Here is a 22,261-nt window from a genome sequence, read left to right on the forward strand (position 1 = left end):
AGCTTTGGGGCATGTTGTAAGATGAGGGCAGAGGGAGCGTGACGAGGAGTGTGCATAGCGAACCTCTAAAGTGAATGTTTGGCCATTTTTACATCATTTGCCCTGATGGCTTCGGTTTCATCAGAGAAGAAACAAAGCTCACTTTTTACTGCCTTATCAAAAATCTGTCTCCACTCTGAATAACTGAGTGTCTAATCGCATTTTCCAAAAGAAACAGTTTATTATCAGCTCTCCGCAACAATCGACAGCTTTCACTAATACGGAGCTTCATCATATGATCCACTCCTCCTTAAGAAAGCTTATTGCAAAATGATTAAAGCTCAAACAGCTTGTCTGCCTCAGTGGAGTATCAGTTCTTAGTGGAGGCTCTTACGAAGTAAATAAAAAGCTTCTTCTGGTTTGTTTTGTGAAGATTTGACTAAGTTTGACTCAGGAAGTTTTCAGATTGTTGGTATCTACACAGTGCACGTCTGTCTGCAGCCAGGTCAGCTCTCCAACAGCAGCTCTTGATTTCAGTTACAGCAGCCAAGTTAAATAAAGATTTTAAAAAGCCGTGTTTTATAACCAGGCCACGTCTTGCGTCAGTGCTGTGGACTAAATAGTGTCCACATGCATAATGAGAACACTGCAGAGATCTGGGTTAAGAATCTGATGACAACACGAAGGAAGCATGCAATCCCTTCACTTTCTAGTCAAGTGTTCGAGAGGCCCCTGAACACAATTCTGGTTAACGACTCAAAGAAGTCTTTGATCCACTTTTTGATTTGGTTGTAGTTCTGATTTGTTTTATAGGTTTGGGGGTTTAAAAGGTCACAGGTGAGCTTTGAAACTGAGCAACAGATGAGAAGTGTAAAGTGCGTTTGCATGTTGATTCAAATATTAGAAAAATATTAGAAAACTTTGAGATGCCAGAACTAACAGCTAAAGAGATCAAAAGTCATCAAAAATGAAGATGATTAAATATCTATTAAAATGACATTATTATTGGGATATGCCTTTACGCTTTCCTTTAATGTTGGTGGCCATTGGGCACTACTTAGCTCTGTTTAAATACAAAATATGTCTCGGTCATAGAAGACCGCATATCCCATAATTCTGTGAATTTTAAGACAGAAGGAGAGTCTAATCCTTACCTCAGAGCACATTTTTAAACAAGCTAGCTCTTTCCCTCTCATCCTTAACATGTATTCGTCTGTGTGAAATGAATGATGTTCAACATTTTTGCTGTATTTCCATTTGCGTCTTCCAGATAACGCTACTTTTTGAGAATGAGAGCTTTTAGAAACCACTACAGGGAGTGCAGAATTATTAGGCAAGTTGTATTTTTGAGGAATAATGTTATTATTGAACAACAACCATGTTCCCAATGAACCCAAAAAACTCATTAATATCAAAGCTGAATGTTTTTGGAAGTAGTTTTTAGTTTTAGCTATTTTAGGGGGATATCTGTGTGTGCAGGTGACTATTACTGTGCATAATTATTAGGCAACTTAACAAAAAACAAATATATACCCATTTCAATTATTTATTTTTACCAGTGAAACCAATATAACATCTCCACATTCACAAATATACATTTCTGACATTCAAAAACAAAACAAAAACAAATCAGCGACCAATATAGCCACCTTTCTTTGCAAGGACACTCAAAAGCCTGCCATCCATGGATTCTGTCAGTGTTTTGATCTGTTCACCATCAACATTGCGTGCAGCAGCAACCACAGCCTCCCAGACACTGTTCAGAGAGGTGTACTGTTTTCCCTCCTTGTAAATCTCACATTTGATGATGGACCACAGGTTCTCAATGGGGTTCAGATCAGGTGAACAAGGTGGCCATGTCATTAGTTTTTCTTCTTTTATACCCTTTCTTGCCAGCCACGCTGTGGAGTACTTGGACGCGTGTGATGGAGCATTGTCCTGCATGAAAATCATGTTTTTCTTGAAGGATGCAGACTTCTTCCTGTACCACTGCTTGAAGAAGGTGTCTTCCAGAAACTGGCAGTAGGACTGGGAGTTGAGCTTGACTCCATCCTCAACCCAAAAAGGCCCCACAAGCTCATCTTTGATGATACCAGCCCAAACCAGTACTCCACCTCCACCTTGCTGGCGTCTGAGTCGGACTGGAGCTCTCTGCCTTTACCAATCCAGCCACGGGCCCATCCATCTGGCCCATCAAGACTCACTCTCATTTCATCAGTCCATAAAACCATAGACAAACTAGTCTTGAGATATTTCTTGGCCCAGTCTTGACATTTCAGCTTGTGTGTCTTGTTCAGTGGTGGTCGTCTTTCAGCCTTTCTTACCTTGGCCATGTCTCTGAGTATTGCACACCTTGTGCTTTTGGGCACTCCAGTGATGTTGCAGCTCTGAAATATGGCCAAACTGGTGGCAAGTGGCATCTTGGCAGCTGCACGCTTGACTTTTCTCAGTTCATAGGCAGTTATTTTGTGCCTTGGTTTTTCCACACGCTTCTTGCGACCCTGTTGACTATTTTGAATGAAACGCTTGATTGTTCGATGATCACGCTTCAGAAGCTTTGCAATTTTGAGACTGCTGCATCCCTCTGCAAGATATCTCACTATTTTTGACTTTTCTGAGCCTGTCAAGTCCTTCTTTTGACCCATTTTGCCAAAGGAAAGGACGTTGCCTAATACCGTATTTCCCGGACTACAAAGCGCACCTGAATATTAGCCGCACAAGCTAAAATCAGGGGAAAATCCTGTTTTGTACATACATTAGCCGCACCTGACTAAAAGCCGCAGGTGTTTCAATGGTGACTTATCATATGTAAGAGAATATGCACAAAGCGAATTGTCAGGAAAGAGATGGCTGTTTGGAGATGCATCACTTTTATTAATATTTTGAAAAACAAGTTAGGGGTACATACGGGGGCCCCACAGGGAACGGTTCTGGCTCCGTTCCTCTTCACCATCTACACTGCAGACTTCTCCCACAATTCCACCCAGTGCTTCCTGCAGAAGTTCTCTGATGACTCTGCAATAGTCGGCCTCATCACTGATGGGGACGACAAGGAGTACAGAGGTCTGACCCAAGACTTTGTGGACTGGTGCCAGCTGAACTACCTCCAGATCAACGCCAGTAAAACCAAGGAACTGGTGGTAGACTTCCGCAGGCACAAGCATTCTCCACTGCAACCACTGAACATCCAAGGTATGGACATTGAGGCTGTGGACAGCTACAGGTACCTTGGTGTTCATCTGAACAATAGACTGGACTGGACTCATAACTCAGACGCCCTCTACAGGAAAGGGCAGAGCAGGTTGTACCTGCTGCGGAGACTCAGGTCGTTTGGAGTGGAGGGCCCACTCCTGAAGAAATTCTATGACTCTGTTGTGGCTTCTGCTATCTTTTATGGCGTGGTCTGCTGGGGCGGCAGCATCTCTGCTGGGGACAGGAAGAGACTGAACAGGGTGATCCGAAGGGCCAGCTCTTTTCTAGAATGCCCTCTGGACCCAGTGGAGGTGGTGAGTGACAGGAGAACGGCGGCTAAGCTGTCATCCCTGATGGACAACATCTCCCACCCCATGCAGCAGACTGTGACAGCACTGAGCAGCTCCTTCAGTGGGAGACTGCGGCACCCACGGTGTGGGATGGAGAGATTTCGCAGGTCTTTCCTCCCCACTGCTGTCAGACTCCATAATAAAGACTTTAACTGATCAAGCACACACATCCACACATATGCAATAATACTAAGTGCAATAATCCTTTCTGTCATCGTTGTATTTTTACTCAGTTGTATATAGTATTTGTATTTGTATTCTATTTTTATCTTATTGTATATTTATTTTATTTTATTCTACTGTATATAGTATTTTATTTTATTCTATTCTGTACAGTTGTGTACTGTATTTATTCTTATTGTATTCTAATTTTTGCCTCATAACTTTTGCACTGTCCACTTCCTGCTGTGACAAAACAAATTTCCCACGTGTGGGACTAATAAAGGTTATCTTATCTTATCTTATATTTGCATAACTTTTTAGGTATATGTACAAGTAGCGGTAATTACAAGTACGAAACATTTACTGTGATATCCTAAGACCAAGGAACCACGGAGACCATGTTTAGCTCACAGTTGCTTCTTTATTAAGAGAACCGGGGCATGCACCCCCACAGACTGAAAGCTCCCCAACCACCGTTGCCCCCTGGTGGACAAATCCCTGCCACAACATAACATTCCTCCCCCCTTAAACTGGAACTACTCTGTAGTTTTAATCACTACAGAAAATACCCATAACCAAAAACCTTCACCTTTATAAAAAAAAAAATGCAACAACCCCGTCCCCAACCTTTATTGAAATTTCACTCCGGAATAGTGAACCTTTAGTCCAACAGTCTTAGGTTAACCTATAACAGTTCACCGTAATCACGGCACAAAGTCTCTCAGGTGCTCCGGCTTTCTCTTGGTCCTTTGCGATCGCCGTAACCCAGTGGCAGGTGATTCCAGCGAATCACTACTCTCCATATGTGGCTTCACCACTGGTGTAACTTGCACCTCTATGTGTCTCTCATCCTCGTCTGGGTGGCCTTCAGGCATTCCTGCTGCCAGGCACGGCTCCAGGCGGGCAAACAGCTGATCGACGTGACGCCTCACCACTGTCCCATTGCCCAGCATCACCAAGTAGGAAACAGGCCCCGTCATCTCCTGTATAAGTCCTGGTATCCATTTGGGTCCTCTGCCATAGTTTCTGGTATATACTGTGTCTCCAATAACAAACATGCGCTCCTTGGCATGTCTATCATGATACAGTCTTTGGCTATCTTGTTTTGCTGTCACTTTTTGTTTCAAGTCAGGGTGTATGAGATCAAGAGTACACCTCAACTTCCGGCCCATCATCAACTCAGCGGGAGACTTCCCTGTTGTGGACTGTGGTGTGATTCTGTAACTAAACAGAGCCCTGTTTAACTTGGTTGCCAGTGTGTCTCCAGTACTCTTTTTCATGAGTTCTTTGAACGTTTGCACTGCTCTTTCTGCTAACCCATTGGAGGCGGGGTGATATGGAGCGGAGGTGACGTGAGTGATTCCGTTCTTTGCCATGAACTCTTTAGTTTGTGCACTTACAAAACACTGGGCATTATCTGAGACCACCATCTCAGGAAGGCCGTGCGTGCTGAAACAATTTCTCAGGCAGTCTATGGTTGCAGCTGCTGTAGCGGATGGAACTGGATACACATCTAACCATTTGGAGTGGGCGTCCACTATTACTAAGAACATTTTACCCAAAAACGGGCCAGCATAATCGATATGTATCCTTCTCCAGGGCTTTTCTGGCCACTCCCAGGGGTGTAGCGGTGCCTCTTGTGGCCTGTGTCTATGTTCTTGACATGTACTGCAGGACCTCACCTTGTCTTCAATGTCATTCTCCATATGCGGCCACCACATGTAGCTTCTGGCCAGGCCCTTCATGCGGCTCATTCCTGGGTGTGACTGATGTAGCTGTTCCAAAAGGGGGCGTCGACCTCGTTCTGGTATCACCACCCTCGCCCCCCACAGCACACACCCATCCTGCACACTCAGCTCCTGTTGTCTCTGTCTGTAGGGCTGAAAATTAGGATGCTGCGTAGTGGGCCATCCTCTCATAGCATACTCACGCACTCTGGAGAGTATGGGATCTTTGGTTGTCCATCTTTGCAGCTGCTCAGATGTCATCACGCCCTCCTGGTCCTGATCTACCATCAACACTTGGTCCTCAGCTGCCACCTCTTTAGGGAGGTTCTCTGGAAGAGGGAGACGACTCAGACCATCAGCATTACTGTTATTTTTGCCTTCTCTGTATTTAATGACATACTCATAGGCTCTTAATAACACTGCCCATCGCATGATCCTCTGTGACGCCATCTGAGGGACGGCCTTCAACTCATGGAACAAACTTATCAATGGCTTATGATCCGTGATAATCATGAACTTCCTGCCGTACAGGTACTTATGAAAATACTGTACACCAAATATCACAGCCAATCCTTCTTTATCCAGCTGTGAGTAGTTCTTTTCTGCTGCATTCAGGGTACGTGATGCAAACCCAATGGGTTTTTCCTGACCATCTGGCATGTGGTGAGCTAGTACTGCTCCCACTCCATAGGGGGACGCATTGCAAGAAAGAATTAAATCCTTTTGCTCATCATAGTGTACCAATACACTGCTTGACTGCAACAGTTCCTTTGATTTGCCGAAAACCTTCTCCTGTGCTGGTCCCCAACACCATGGTTCCCCCTTTCTCAGAAGCTTGTGCAGTGGGGCCAACAGTGTGGACAAGTTTGGCAAGAACTTATTATAGAAGTTCAACAACCCCAAATAAGCTTTGAGCTCTGTCACTGATTTTGGGGGTGGCGCCTCCTGCACTGCTTTCACTTTTGCCGGCACTGGATGTAAACCGGTCTTATCCACCCGATGTCCTAAAAATGTCACTTCCTTCTCCATGAATTGACATTTGCTCCTTTTTAAGCGCAGGCCCGCCTCCTCCAAGCGCTGCAGCACTCCAGCCAGTGTTTGAAGATGTTCTTTGTCATTCTTTCCCGTCAGGATGATGTCATCCAGATACACTGCGACATTAGTCAGACCTTGCAACACACTCTCCATGGTGCGCTGAAAAATGGCAGGACTTGAACTCACACCAAATGGCAACCTGGTGTATGTAAACAAACCCTTGTGTGTGTTCACTGTGACATACTTTCTAGATTCCTCATCAAGTACAACCTGTTGATATGCGTGACTCATATCTAACTTGGTGTATTTTTCTCCTCCCGCCAGCCCCGCTATCATGTCCTCCATTCGTGGAATGGGGTATTGTTCTACAGGCGACACCTTGTTAACAGTCAGTTTGTAGTCACCACAAATTCTGGCGCTGGAGTCTGGCTTTAGTATGGGTACAATGGGTGCGGCCCACTCTGAGAATTTCACTGGTTGGATGATTTTCTCCTCCGACAGTCTCTCCAGTTCCTGCTCCACTTTCTTTTTCATAGCAAACGGAACTGATCGGGGCTTATAGAAGCATGGTTTGGCATCACTGGCTACATGTATCTTTGCTGCAAACCCCTTCAGCGTTCCCAACTCATCCTTAAACACTGTTTCATGTCTGGCCAGTATCCGCTGTAAGGCATCATCTCCGCCTTCTATCTTATGTACAGGTTGCCAGTCTAATTGGAGGGCCTTAATCCATCCCCGACCCATCAAACTAGTTCCAGCCCCTTCAACCACCACCACATCCAGTGTTTTCTTACTGTCTCTGAATTCCACCTGCACTTGGGCTGCTCCCCACACGGGTACCTTGTGGCCTCCATACGTTCTCAGTTTGATTCCACACTTGCTTACTTTGGGCGCCTTACTGCCTTCAAAAAGTTTTTTAAATGACTCCTTCGACATGATAGTGTAACCACAGCCTGTGTCTACTTCAAATGTCACATTCTGTCCATTTACTTTTAGCTTCTGTCTGATGGGTTCTTCCCTTGGGATGCTAATCTCCTCATGCACATTATACATACTTGCCTTTATGTGGTGCATTTCAGCTCCTTCTTCCTCACTCTCCACATTCTCCTCTTCCAAGAAATGGGCTTGTTTACCTTGTCTGCCACGCCCTCCTTTTTGTTCCATTTTCATTCGGCAAACCCTTTTTATGTGTCCCACCTTTCCACAGTTGTGGCATTTTTCTGAAACAAACCTGCAGTCCTTGGCCACATGATTTAGCCCTCCACATCTGTAGCACTTCCTGACAACCTGTTGTGACGTCGAGCCGCCGTCCTCCATCTTGTTCACGGCTCCTAATCCTTTAGTGAATCGCGACTGTTCTGTCATGCTCTTCAAATCCACAATGTCTCTGTTAGCAGCCTCCATTGCTTGAGCAAACTTCAGCGCCTTTTCAAATGTTAGCGAATCCTCTGCTAACAATCTGCGCTGTATTCTGTCGTCGCTTATTCCACATACTAAACGATCCCGCAGCATCACCGTCAGGGAGTCTCCAAAGTTACAGTCCTGTGCGAGCTTCCTCAGCTCCGCTACATAATCGCCCACACTTTCCTCCGGCCTTCTATTCCGTGTGTTAAACTTCCACCGCTGCACAATTTCACTCGGCTTAGGGTGAAAATGATTGTTCAACAATCCCACCAACTCAGCATAAGAACGATCCCCTGGCTTGACCGGACTGAGTAGGTTCCTAATCAGGGCATAGGTCTGTGCGCCCACGCAACTCAACAGTACCGCTCGCTTCTTCTCCTCCTCCTTAATATCATTCGCCACAAAGAAGTAATCCAAAATCTCACAATATTCCTCCCAGGATTGCAGCTCGCTGTCGAACGGTGCCACCGAGCCCAAAGTGGTAGCCATTATTCCACACCGAGGGTTACGCTCCACTTCCCACAGATACTAGCGCTGTACCACTTGCCAACCTCAGTTCATAAGTCACTTAGCACGGTGTAACTTCACAGCAAAACCTGGCTTTTACCCTCGTCGCCATATGTGATATCCTAAGACCAAGGAACCACGGAGACCATGTTTAGCTCACAGTTGCTTCTTTATTAAGAGAACCGGGGCATGCACCCCCACAGACTGAAAGCTCCCCAACCACCGTTGCCCCCTGGTGGACAAATCCCTGCCACAACATAACATGTACTGTGCTTCATAAACGAGTAACAAATGTAGTACATAACAATAACCTACAGCACACCAGAAAAATAGATTCAGACCACCTTTTAGGCTCAGGTGCAGTGACACGGCTTTAACAAGAAGAAAAGTCAGTCATTCACCACCATCTTTCTCTTCTTCCTGCCCACTAAAACCACCAAAGTCCTCTTCTCCAGTGTTGGAAACGAACAGGCTCAGGATGGCTTCGTCATCCACTCTCAGCTTCTTTCCTTCGTTGTCACTTTCAAAACCAAAGAAATCCTCGTTGTCAGTGTCAGAGTCGAACACCCTCAGAAGGGCCGTGGCGGTGTCCTCCTCTCCATCATCAGTCCAGCCCTTAGAAATCCGTTGGTGATCGTGGATGTTTTCACACTTTTCCACGCTGTCAGAATCCACTGGTGGAGTTGAGCATAACTTGCTTTTCGCAAGTTTATCGCCGCTCATCATCTACGCCTCCCGCTGAACGCGTAGCGCTACTTTGAAGTTTGCTTTTCGTGCTACTTCGTACGGCACTACGTTGCCTGGCGAACGGACATGTGACCAACATACCACTCTTGAACCCCGATCCTTCCGCCAGGCAACGTAGTGCCGTACAACAGCGGAACAAATAAAGCAAATCGTCTTACAATATGACAAAAATCATGGACAATCCATAGAAAAGCCGCACCCAACTAAACGCAGCAGGGTTCAAAGCTTGTGCAAAAAGTAGCGGCTTATAGCCCGACAATTACGGTAATTATGCACACCTGATATAGGGTGTTGATGTCATTAGACCACACCCCTTTTCATTACAGAGATGCACATCACCTAATATGCTTAATTGGTAGTAGGCTTTCGAGCCTATACAGGTTGGAGTAAGACAACATGCATGAAGAGGATGATGTGGACAAAATACTCATTTGCCTAATAATTCTGCACTCCCTGTACAGTGTATTTTCCTTAATACCAACAGTGTATTCTAGTCTCTGTAGTAAACACTGGGGTCTAACAGGACAAACACAGAAATGAGTCCACTGTCAGAGGGCAGAATGTCATTCATAATCATCATTAGTGCTGTTTCTGTTTTAGTGTGAACTCTACATCCTGACTCAAACTTCTTGAAAAGATCATTCCTCTGCAAATGATGACCCAGCCATTTTACAACTGCTCTTTGAAGATTTTTCTGAAAAAAAAAAAGAAGATTAGAAATCGGCCTATAATTAGCTTAGACACCTGGATCAAGTAAAGGGTTTTTAAGTCGTGGTTTAATTATAAATACCTTAAAAACCCGTGGTATGTAGCTAGTTAATAGAAATATAATGATTGGTATTTGAAATGTAAGAATGAATCAATGGTGAGTCTTATTTTAACAGCCTTGTAGGAATTGGGTGTAATAGACATGATGATGATTTAAAGGAAGGCATTATTATTATTTCAGAAAGATTGATAGGAGAGAGAAATAAATCACCACAGTTATTAAAATTAGTGAACGTAATCATTTGTCCTTGGGACGGCTATGAGGGCTATGAAGTTTTTTCCCCTAATGATTAAAATTTTATTTATGAAGAAATTCATGAAGTCCTTACTAGTTAAAGTCAAAGGAGCACTGTTTGTCAGCCTGGCTACAGTGCTGGAACTAAACCCAGTGTTGTTCCTGTTTCATACATCCAGGCAGTGAGGATGTATGACACTAACAACAAGATAATAAACCTCTGTGGGAGTAAAGTTTAGGACGCTGCTCTGCGTTGTGTTGGCACGTTACATTGAAGAATTCTTTTCAATTGCTTTATATTGTAAGGTAAAGACCCTACAATAATACAGAGAAAAGCCAACAATCAGACAAGCCCCTATAAGTTAACACTTGGCACCAGTGGGAAGGAAAATTTCCTTTTTAAAGGAAACCTCCAGCAGAATCAGGCTCAGGGAGAAGCAGCTACCTGCCACGACCGGTTGGGGTGAGTTGAGTGAGGCAGGACAAAGAACACACAGTGGGAAAAAAGCCAGAGTTTAATAATAACCAAGTGAATGAATGAATAAATAAAGACAAAATGGTGTAAAACAAAGAAGAAGATAAAAATGAAGGGAGCACTTTTTACAATCTCATCAGAACATTTTCAGAAAGACGTCTAGTCCTTTGAAATTGTTTTTCTGGTGCTCTGTAGTCCATTATTGTAAAATGAAATGTTATTAGGATTCTCAGGCAAAAAACTGTGTCTATACCACATGTCAGTACAAGATCGTGCTGTGACCAGGTTACTGTAAAGCAAAATACATCAATATTTTGATCAACTCATGTACTGACAGAGACATAGAAGAGAGTTACCTGATGTTTAATAGTCCACATTTAAAAGTTTTGCTGTTTGGCTGGAATAGTAATATTTTTCCTTCTTTATAAGGGTTTGCTTTTCTTTTTGCTGGTATTTTATTTATTTTTAGGTGGTGTGGGAGGGGGGAGGTGTTTGGGGCAGTGATTCTGTTGGAATAAACAATTAAAGTCCTTATTAATCTCTTAAGATAAGAACTCTTTCATGCCATGCATTTTCAATTTTTCTTTGCTATTTGGGCTGATTGGGTCCTGATGAATATAAAAACAAAGAATGACCTGATTTTTTTTTTTTACCTGATTTTTGTTTCTGAGATCCACATATGAGGATATTCATTTTAAATTTTGATAGAACAGTGGCAGTATAACGTCCTCGTAAGTGGAAATCAGGCCCTTGTAGAGCAACATTTTGTATTTTGCTCTAAACAACCCAAAATGTGATGTCCACATATGTGGATGCCAGGTCCTAGGAGGTTAAAGTGCATTGGCTGAATTCCCAGGTAATTAAATTGGGGGACAAAAACTCAGAATAGGTCGGACCCAGAGGACATTAGATACTGCTCAATCGGTCACCTGATGGAGTGGAGCCTGATCTGTAATTGTAGCAATTGGGTGGTACATGTAAGGGGCCAGAGAAAGGTGCAGCATGGGAGTGACATAGATATAGTTGCAGAAAACATGTACTGGCGGTATACCGCAGTGCTCACCCTCAGTGCTCCCAAAACAATTTAAAGTATATCTGCCAAAACTGGTTTTGAGCTTCATTTGGTCATTTTTTTCAATTAGCAATATAGTAAAGATAAGTTTAATATAGTTAACTAACAATAATACAAAAATAGTGTGATTATGCTGTACTGAATCGAAATTTAAGGAAAGAAAACTAACATGAAGCAAGCTTCTGGTACCAAAATGCAATAGAAAGCAAAAGTTGAAAATGAATAACATGAAGAACAAAAGTTCAATGGAAAATCCAAAAATATAATGATGTTGATCACAAAGAGGATGTGCTGTGTGTTTGCTTCTGTCTGTCCAGAGTCTACAGATGAAGAGGTTGATAAACTCCACTGTCTGAACCACAGCGGCTCATCGGCCACCTACTCCGATTACTCTCCCTCACAGGGCTCCTCGGGCTCCTCCAACCCGCCCGGCAATACGCACTCACACACGCTGTCGCACGGACACCCCCACAATCCCGCCCTACCGCCTCCCAGCAAGGACCAGGCCCCTCAGACGCACTGGACCAACAGGTGCGCACGCCCGTTTCATGACTCCTCCCTCCCGCTGTCCGTCATCTCTTGTACATTTCAATTGTAACCCCACTTCAGTTTCTCTCCATCTGTAATCTGTCACATCCATCTTCCTGCTTGCTCTGTCAAGGTCAGAGAGGCTCACTGGAACACTGCAGACTTCTCTTTAGGATTTTCTCTCTCAGCTTCAAAGCTGTCTGGTCTGAGCTTCAGTCATGTTACTATCCAGAGGAGGTTTTTTTTTTTTTTTTTGCCCCAGTGCATTAGAAAAGCAAATAAAAAGGTTTGGGCTGTCTCCTGAAGTTTTAAGTCTGGGTGCAGTGCACTTGATGATGTTGGTTAGAAAGGGATAAAAATGTTATGAAAACTTTTTGGGACAGTTTTGAGTTCTAATCAGAAATGTTACAGCTATAAAAAAAACATGTCATCTTAGTCTGCCTGTCATATTTACGACACTGTCAGTGTAGTCTCAATCATATTGCTCAGACTGGATGGCAGTAACAATAAAATATCTGTCACTGATATATCAGCTATCTACAGCAAGACATAGAATAAAACAGAAATGTGCAATATATGTGTTTATATTACACACAGATGTTCAAATTCGCTCCACCGATAATCTTCGGTTTAGCAGATTGGACTGTCTGGCTGTACCTTACGGATGTTTTCTGTTTCTGTTAGACACCACAGTGTCTCCTTAGCTCAGTCAAAACATAGTGTCCAATAATGCTAGTTTTCTTCTCCTTGTCCTTCCCATGTTTCTTCTTGTTTTAAGCAGGCCCTGGAGGATGGTAGCTGGTTTTAGTATTGTTTGACACTAAATCTGTTAATCCACATGCCCTGAAGTGAGGTACAACTGCAGTATTTTATTTCTACTTGTGGAACATGATATTTGCAGTCTGTAAGTAGTAGCGAGGGAGTTTGAAGGCATGTGTTCTCTTGTAAACAATAACTAACACAAACATGGTTTCTGGCCTAATGGGTGTGACAGACATCAGAGAGAAAGGGAGAGAAAGTTGATCTGTCCTCTGAGCTCATTGTCTCTGATTGAATGTGCAACACACATCCACGTGGCATGTCGCCTGTTTGCAATTTTGATCTTCTTGGTTTTTCTCCCACAGTATAATCAGTGATTGATATTTTCTGTCTTTGTAGACTTGCCCAGTCATTTCCCAAGCCCATTGACTCCAAGCCCCTGCTGTCTCAGAGAGAAACTCCTCCATCAGGAACCCTGCAGCAACGTGGGGATCGGCGTCCACTTAGTGAGCCATTTGACTGGGTTGACGCACCTCACTACGACAACACGGGTTTCGATGCAGAGGAGTCTTCTCTGGATCCTCCTTCATCAACCACCAGTCAGGGAAACCCTCCGCTGGGCTCTAAGCCTCGCAGCTCATCAACACACGGCCGCCGCCCCCTCCTTAGGCAAGACCGAATTGTAGGGGTCCCATTGGAATTGGACACCCAGACGCTCCCCTTCCACGGCAACCAACGACCAAACCAGGACAATGACTCGCAATCCTCCGGACATCCTTCCCAGAATCCCTGGCAGAATTGGACCAGGACCCCGAGCCCCCTGGAGGACAGAACCGCTTTTCCTTCCAAGCTGGACCTTACACCTACTTCCAGCCCCAATCCTGATCGCAAGGACATGGATCCAAGGTAAGTGACTGACGGTCATTTACAATTGAAATACATAATTTTATTGGGAAAGCTTAATAATTCCAAGAGTTTGCAGGTCTCAAATCCTGTTTACAGTGCAGTCTTTGGGTTTTTTTTAGTAAATAAACATATCAGAGCTGTTATAACTAAAGCCGTTGATTTGAAAGTTTTACAGCTGTGACTGTTTTTATTTGCACATCAATAAAATAACAAATCAGCTTACTTATCGAATTTCCCAGAGGAACCCACCCGAGGGATTAATAAAGTTCTATCTTATCTTATCTTATCTTATCTTATCTTACTTAACTTAGTTTTGTTGCAATGCAAAAACACCAAAGTGTCACTAAATTGAGATTGTGAAAGCATTTCAGTTTTCATTTCTTAGTTTTATGTTACTATAAAATGTATTTCTGGGGACAGTGCAAGGTCATTTTGATATGCCAAAGAAAGTTAAAAAAAAACGTTAATTTCTAATAATTGTGAGCTGTAGCCTTAGTCTCAAATTTTGGTGCAGCTGCGTCACAAGAAACTGACCGATGGTGTGGAAGTAATTTGCATTAGTCAAAAAATTCAGTTTCTACTATTGTAACACTCCTCTAATCCAGCTTGTTTCTGTGCTTCATAATTGAAAAACACTTATCCCTATCATCAACTCATAATCCTTGATTATTTCTTCCCCCAAGGCTTCAGCAAAGCACAGTGCCTTTGCCCGGCAGCTGGACATATCACGACAATGAGGGGGAGCAAAACAGGAAGGATCAGCTCAGTGTAGGCGGGGTCAACAAGGTGACCGTGGTGATGAGTAAAAGCTCAGATCGCCTGTCCCCCATGATGAAGGAGACGAGATCCAAGTTTAAGAAGTCACAGAGCATAGACGAGATTGACATTGGCTCCTACAAGGTCTACAGGTAGATATTGTTCTGATTCTTCTTAAAGAAAGCTCAAGCTCGATTGCAGCTACTGAAGTTGATTTCTAATGATGCCACGTTCCTCTGCAGCATTCCCATGGACAGCTATAGTTCATCCATTGAGCAGCAAACTAGTTTGGACCGTCCAGAGCTCCCCGGTTCTATGGAGCAGACCAACATGTCACGGTCACAGTCTGCCCCCATGTTAGATGAGGAGATGGGATACCCCGGACACGGATCTGGCGACCAAAACCAGAGACAGAACCAAAAACCTGCCATCCCACAAAAGGCTTACCACTTTGACCACAACTACAACCCGCAGGTTCGATGGAGTTGTGAACCATTGGTAGCGCTCATATATTACGTTTTTAGACATACACAATAAAACTAAAATAATCTGATTGAAACCAAACAATACAAAGTTAAACAAACAATTCTGTTCTTACCAATCAGGTGACCATGGATCGCCGGGTCCCTCCCCCTTTCCCAAACACACCAGATTATGTCAACCACTCATCGAAGGCTTTGGAGTACCTCAACCAACCAGGGAAGACACTACCCAAAGAGCTAGTGAGCCCTCGGTATCGTGCATATCCACCCTTGGAGATGTTTTCTTTCCCCCAGTCGCCAATCAACCAAGATGGTCCGCCCAGCCAGCAGCAGCAGCCAATCCCAAGTCAGCGCTCCAGACCAGGATTTCTAAGAAGAGCGGACTCACTGGTGAGCTCTACGGAGCTCGCCTTGTTCAGACGGGTTCATGAAGCTCAGCAGGAGGCGCTCCAAGAGTCTCAGTACAGACAACAGGTAAGCACAACAAAACAAGTAATGCTCATATTCCATAAATGGATGTGATTTTCCCTTTCATGTACTTTATTGAAATGTAAAGTAAATCATAGAAATGTGTTTCTTTCAAACACTATTTATTCCCTAAGACCCAAAATTAGTTTTTGTTAAGGCTCTACTTGAAAGTCATCCCCATCCCCATGCATTTATTTGAGGCCAGGATGAAAGCTCATACTTTTGTTTTTTTTAAACTCCCACTCACTTCCCATCTGTGACCCTCAGGTGGATCCCCCTCTTTATGGCCGGGCTGTCTACTCCACTCCCATGGAGCACTCCGCGATGAGTAATATGGCCGACAACCAGAGTCAGATGCTGCACAACAAGAGAAACGGTCGTTATGACGACGACTACCCCACTTACCAGGAGCAGAAGAAGCCCATGATTGGTTATCCAACCAAGAGCCTGACTCAGCGGCGTCCCCTGTCTGCCAGAAGTTACAGCACCGAGACCTACGGAGCATCTCAGGTACACTGTTTGTCTGTGTGTTTATGTTTCTACTTAACTGAGCCCTTTAAAAAGAGGCAGTATTAAAGTGAAAGAGTCATGTTACAGTTATAACATAATGGCTCCAACTAACAGTTATTTTCCTTACAGGCAAATCTGCCAGTTTCTTTTTGTTCACTTAAGTATCACTTGCCTTCTTTAAAGATGCCTTAAAACAATAACAGGGGCAGATCACCATTTTCAAAATCCCATCCTGACATTTTCAAATATCTTGTTTTGTGTGGTCAGCAGTCAAAAGCCACAGTGATTCAGTTACAACACAGAAACACAGCAGAATAATCTGCCCTGCTTTTAATATGCCTGCTTTTATGTCGTCTCTTTGAGGATGCAGAATTATAGCTTTGTTTCACTTCCATTTTCTTATAGGTACTCAGGTTCAGGTTTTTGTAGTAGCGAACTAAGAGGCATAGCACTGGTGTCCTTTGCCTCAGTCATATCTCTGAAGGCGATCCCTCGTCCATAAATAATCCCTTCAGGCTATTCTGGATTTCCCTCAAGTTAGACTTTCCCAAATTAGTCACAGTGAAGTGTCCAGCAGCATACTGATTAGATGTGCAGATCACTTCATCTGGCACCTTTCAACAAGAAGAAGCTGGGCATGGGAATGAACGTAAGGGCTTACATAGAGCGCTTGTGGCCGCTGTCTTTTTCCTGCCATCATTAGCCAACACTCAAAACTGAAGGTTGGAAAACACACCAGCTGTTACACAAAGAGCCTCACCTTTAGGCAGCTGGTGTAATGTTTGCATCGCTGTTGTGTTATCTTCGTTCACATGTGCCATGTGACCCAATCACATTGATCGCTATTAGTAATATTTCCAGCTTTGCTAAACAGCAGCAGTATCACTCAGTTGATCAGACCACCTATTGATCCAGACTGAAATATAACAGCTGCCGGTTGGATCACCTTTCAAAGTAATTCCGTCTGTCCATCGATCCACTTATCCACTCACACATGTACACACACATACACCCAAAGACACCTTTAAAGCAGATAGCGATTAGTCTCAGAAGTACTGTGTTTTTAGTGATAATTTCTTATGGGTCATACTGGGACTGGAAGCTGTCCCAGCTGTAATTGGATGAGGGGCAGGGCACACCTTGGATAGGTTGCCAGTCCATCGCAAATCGATGCTAAACTAAGAAAGCAAACAGTGAGACTATTATACATTAAATGTTTTGCATTGAGTTTTGAGTCCTTCCTGCTTTTTAGTACACGTAAAGTAACAATTGACACAAAAACCTATCTGTACACACTCACAGAACTAGTAACATGCTGTAGGGTTGATACTGATTTAAACAACTGACCAACACTGTCTTTCCTTTTGTGATTGCAAGTGGTTGGCAGAATAAAACAGCAGTTTAAGTGTTCTAGTCCTTCTGAGGAACATCCAGTGGTACTAGTCTGTTGTTTATTTAAGTCCTTAAACCACTTTGTGGGAGTGAAACAAGCTGTAAGCATCATAAATAGCATTACATATGTCATTTAATACCTAAAAAACACTAATTTGTTGCCACTTGATAAACTGACACTTGGTCTCCGTCTTGCATTTAGCTTTTTATCCACAAAATGTTCCAATATGAACACTTGTTAATTATGAACCTTGTACATTTTTATGTTTAAATATTAACTCCCTTGTGTTCAGGCACGTCCGGTGTCTGCCCGTCCCACCATGGCCGCCCTGCTAGAGAAGATGCCACCTGACTACACCCTGGCAACCTGCCCCGAGAAGCCACCCGATGACACCATCAAAGTAAGACCTGTTGTACCCCAGAAACCTGAAGACATCACCTCCAAGATGCCTGCCGACTGGAGGCAACAGCTACTCAGGCACATAGAGGCGAAACGACTGGACAGGGTATGTCAGTGCAGTGCACACACACGTAAGAGAGAAACACGCGTACACATAGAAAGCATTCGGAAGCCCTCCCTGTGTGTATTTGTGCAAGTCTGTGTTGTAAGGTTAACCAGATTCATGTCTGGCTTCATGTGTTTCCACTTCACACCGTCACTCTGTCAGCCTGACCGACCACAAACTCACTACGACAGACAGCGCAGTAAATTCTGTATTGTGATAAATATTTTGATCTTTTGTCGTGTCCTCAAATCGTCTTTCTTTTTGTGAACAAATAAAAGTCAGCAGGATCGTCTCCATATTAGGATTTTAATGGCGCTGAAAAAAAACTGTATTTTCACCTTTTTGTTTGTTTTGCACAATCACATGTTAAGGATCGTGCAATAGTATCACTGCAAAGGAGTAACATTTAGGAAAATACTTTCGTGACAGCTCAGTTATACTTTAGATTGATAAATAAAAAGCTACAGACTTGAAGTGCAGCTTAAACTGTCTAAAGGCAAAGTAATCCAATCAAATTCTCACATTTTGAGCACTGAGGATGGATTGAGCTGTTGAATGGTGTTTTCTGGATTTCTATCTTTCTTTGGCCTCCAGTTTTATACTTACCTGCAAACATGAGAGTGCTATCAGTCCTTTCATCTAACTCCCAGCAAGAAAGCGAATGAGCCTATTTTTGAAAATGTCAAACTAATTACTGAGAAGCAGTACCTCAGCAGACAGGACAATCAGACATGCTAGGGAGGAGGTCTGGAGCGTGCAGTTATGAAAAAAAGATAAAAACCTGCAGAATCTAAACAATATGATCCACCAAACCCATCACACGGTGCCTGATGCATCATCAAAAATGAAGTCTTTTGGTTATAGGTTTGGTTTAATTGTTTGTCAGATATGTTACGCGACAGCTAATCTAAAAGCCTTACATACAAATGTTGGAATGAACTGATCCACCTGTTGTTGCCTGTATGACGCACTGTTCTGTGTGTATTGACCGATCACTAGCTAACATTTCTCTGTGCTTTCAGCAGCTCTGCACTCTTGTTGTTGTTGCTGTTGTTGTATCTGTTATTATCAGTGTTATTGTTGTTTGTTTGTTTGTGGAGCTCACAGTGTGTTGTCGCCATGCTACAGCCCGCTGTGTTGGCTCCGCCCCTTCCTCCTCCTCCCCCCCTCCCCACATTCACCCATGTCGTGTGATGTTGTCTTCTCCAATCAGAGTGGTGTCCTAAAGCACAACACGCTCACGCTGGGCATGCTCTGTCAGGGCGGGGGTCACGGCCAGGGGCGCAGCAGCACTTTGAACTTTAACCTTTACAATAACACTAAGCATGAGCCCTCTGCTGGCCGCTGGCTGCCACTACCTCCACCTCCGTCTGCTAACGCTGTGAGTATCCCTCCAAGAACAATGTTACTGATGCTTACAGTATATGATTAAAGACAACTTCAGCTACTCCCTCTTTACATTCTCGCCGCTAATACAAACTATTATTTAAACAAAACAATGACCATGCAATCTATTTTAGTCACTGTTATATGTTCCCTGTCTACAACCCAACAATAAGAATTGGAGAAAGCCATTAAAATCCCGTGGGTTTTTTTGTTTTTTTTCTCAGCATGACTTGAAATCATTCAGTGCCCAGTGTGGCAGCCTGGTGGTGGCTTGTTTTAAAGGATTTAAAACTTGAAATATGTCACTTACCATAACAACAAACAGAAACTTGTTTTTCCTTTCTTGCAGCAGTCACAGTCTGTCTGTCAAATTTTGTCTGACACATGTTAGGCATTCCTCATTTACAGCGTTTTCAATCATCTTAGGCCAGCTTAGCTGTTACCAGCTTTTAATATCGCTGTCATTTCTCCACGAAGTGGCACTAAACTCTGGAAAACAAACAGATTACTACTCAGGTTATTTTTCCAGGGATAAACCAATATATTGTTTCAATATCACATCAGCCTTATGAAGCTGACATCTTCTGAATGTAGTGCCCATTGATTTTCTGATAATCATTAATTATCGGTTTTGGACTGGTTTAGAGGCCCAGAGGAAGGGCAGAATGACTTTAACCCTCTAAGGTCTGACTCATGAGTGCTAGGTGATAGCCTAGCACTCATGAGTCTATATTTACTCTATATTTTGGAGACAGATAGAATTGACTCTTTTTAAAAAAAATTTTAAAAAAGGGGGGGGGGTGGCTATAGTTAGGGTTGGAGCCATCGCTGATGATGTCTTAGAAGGTGAAAACAAGTACTTTTTTTAAAGACACATTCTTTGTTTCTTTGCAACAGCAAAAAACCCCCAATATAAACTATAAACATCAGTATCTGAAATGGCAATAGACCAAATTGCTATTTCAAACTTTTTAAAGTTTCAGTCGCTATTTCTGTGAATATCTCAGTGGTTTGATGTGGGCACGGCTCATTTAGGCTTCAGTCACACAGGCCTGGGGACCAGATGGTGACAATCTAGCAACCACCAGTTGGTCACTAAGAAAAACTGTGTATTCTGCAGTCACTTCTCGAGTATTTGTAGGAGGTTGCTGCCAGTCACTGGTTGAAATAGGTTGCAGGTTGCCATCGTTTGCCAGCAGTTTATATGGAAGATGGTGATTTGTCTGCAAAAGTAGTACAACTGGGGAAAAGTGCTACACAAAATGGAAATGGAGTCTAAGTAAAATTAACGCCTGTTGAAATGTGTTACTTTTATTTTGAAGGGCATTTTACTTAGACTCCATTGGCATTTTGTGTTACAATTTTTCAAGGTTTTTTCTGAAAAACTCCTCTCATTTAAGCGGGTTTTTAGGGGGGCTTTTGGTGTGAGAAAAAGGGGGAATCATAAAAACAATCTGTTCACGTTGAGCACGATATCACAGGTTTTATCACCGCCTAACATGACTTCATCTCGAAGGAGAAAAATCTGTTCCAGCTCTGTTCATTCTTCCAACTGAATCTCAGATGAGCTGTCTGAAACTCCAGGAGATAATAGGAAGACATGACTGGGGTAGCTAGAGTTTAATGTTCATTGTCAGTAATGACCACTTTGTCTCTTTCAGACCCCGTCTCAGCAGGGTGGCGTGCTGGACAATGACCAGGAGGGGGTGTCAGGAAGCAACCAGTGGGCTCCCTATTCACTAGGCAGGAGGGACGTCCCACCTGACAACCTGTTAAAAAAGGTGAGACCTGTTCACATCTCAGTGAAGCATCTCATCTCTGTTTTTATGCTGAGCATCTTCTCAGTGATAAAGATAACTATTTGTGCAATTACTCTTAATCACACGTTACATGTATTCCCGCTCTCCTTCCACAGAGCGCCCATTCCCATAACCCTTCCCATCAATCACACAACACCATGATCGTCACTTCCTCTTCCTCCTCCTCGGCCACTACACCTCATCGTGTGGTGGGTCAGCAGGGCTACGATGGGATGATGAACAAAGGAGGCCAATACAACCAAGGGATGCAGCTGTCAGTGGTTCCGTCTGGGGGGCCGGGACAGTACCAAGGCAACATGTCCCAGGGTATTGGCAATAAAATCATTTTATTTCTATTTATAAATGTTCACAAGGAGACTTTTTTAAGCAAGAATGTAGAAATCTTGATTAGCAGCAGTAATCCATGGGCCTCACATTAACAGCATGTACACATATCTATTTTAGAAGCTTTGTTTTAGAGTTAGATGCTACCAGCCTGTTTTTCTCCATACAGCCCCTGGACAGGCCTACCCCAGCGGTGGTCTGCCTATGGCCCTGTCCCAATCCGGAAACCAACCCCAGTACAACCCCCATACCTCTCACACCTCCCATCAGCCCGCTACCAATCCTCAGTACCATGTCAACCAGGGCATGGGCCATAGCAACCAGGTCGTTATGACCACCCACACCAACCCACGGCCTCAGAGCGCTCGCTGCCTGTTGCAGACTAAAGGCCAGAAGAGCACGGATGGTTTTCAGGAGCAGGTATCTGTCTGTCTGTCTGTTCATGTGTCTGCCTGCACCAACCACACCGAAAGCAATATTGGAGGTCTTTTCAAAAATGGGCTCTTCTAATATTACTATATACAGTATTACTTATACTACTATTACGTATGCAGTATAGGGGAAGGGATATTTCCGTAGCAGTAAATGTGAATGCTTTGATGGAATAAATATGCTCCTGCATGTAGGGTTACCTCTCAGTAACTAATTTCAGCTTTGTTTAGCTCTATCTTTACTGGAAAAATAGTTCCCCTTAATCTCCATGATCCGCTGTTTGGTAACTAACCCGCAAACTAATCTCTCATAGAGTGATTAGTGCTTGTTTACATCAGT

The 22,261-nt window shown here is 43.5% G+C and overlaps 1 protein-coding gene across 13 annotated transcripts in view; it reads left to right on the forward strand.

Moving 5' to 3' along the window:
• lrrc7 (leucine rich repeat containing 7) overlaps positions 1-22,261 on the forward strand; it is a 149,093-nt gene that overhangs the window by 115,586 nt on the left and 11,246 nt on the right. For 10 of the 13 annotated variants that reach the window (XM_076875655.1, XM_076875651.1, XM_076875652.1 and 7 more), the window contains 11 exons: positions 11,971-12,184; positions 13,340-13,846; positions 14,530-14,754; positions 14,845-15,100; positions 15,208-15,558; positions 15,820-16,062; positions 17,748-17,960; positions 19,174-19,341; positions 21,008-21,127; positions 21,262-21,472; positions 21,660-21,910. In XM_076875655.1, the coding sequence (XP_076731770.1) occupies positions 11,971-12,184; positions 13,340-13,846; positions 14,530-14,754; positions 14,845-15,100; positions 15,208-15,558; positions 15,820-16,062; positions 17,748-17,960; positions 19,174-19,341; positions 21,008-21,127; positions 21,262-21,472; positions 21,660-21,910 (2,759 nt within the window). The remainder of the gene's footprint in view (positions 1-11,970; positions 12,185-13,339; positions 13,847-14,529; positions 14,755-14,844; positions 15,101-15,207; positions 15,559-15,819; positions 16,063-17,747; positions 17,961-19,173; positions 19,342-21,007; positions 21,128-21,261; positions 21,473-21,659; positions 21,911-22,261) is intronic. The other 3 variants (XM_076875657.1, XM_014408550.3, XM_076875654.1) reach the window with 2 other exon arrangements.

The sequence above is a fragment of the Maylandia zebra genome, linkage group LG17 (assembly GCF_041146795.1).
Source record: "Maylandia zebra isolate NMK-2024a linkage group LG17, Mzebra_GT3a, whole genome shotgun sequence".
In the NCBI taxonomy this organism is placed as follows: Eukaryota; Metazoa; Chordata; class Actinopteri; order Cichliformes; family Cichlidae; genus Maylandia; species Maylandia zebra.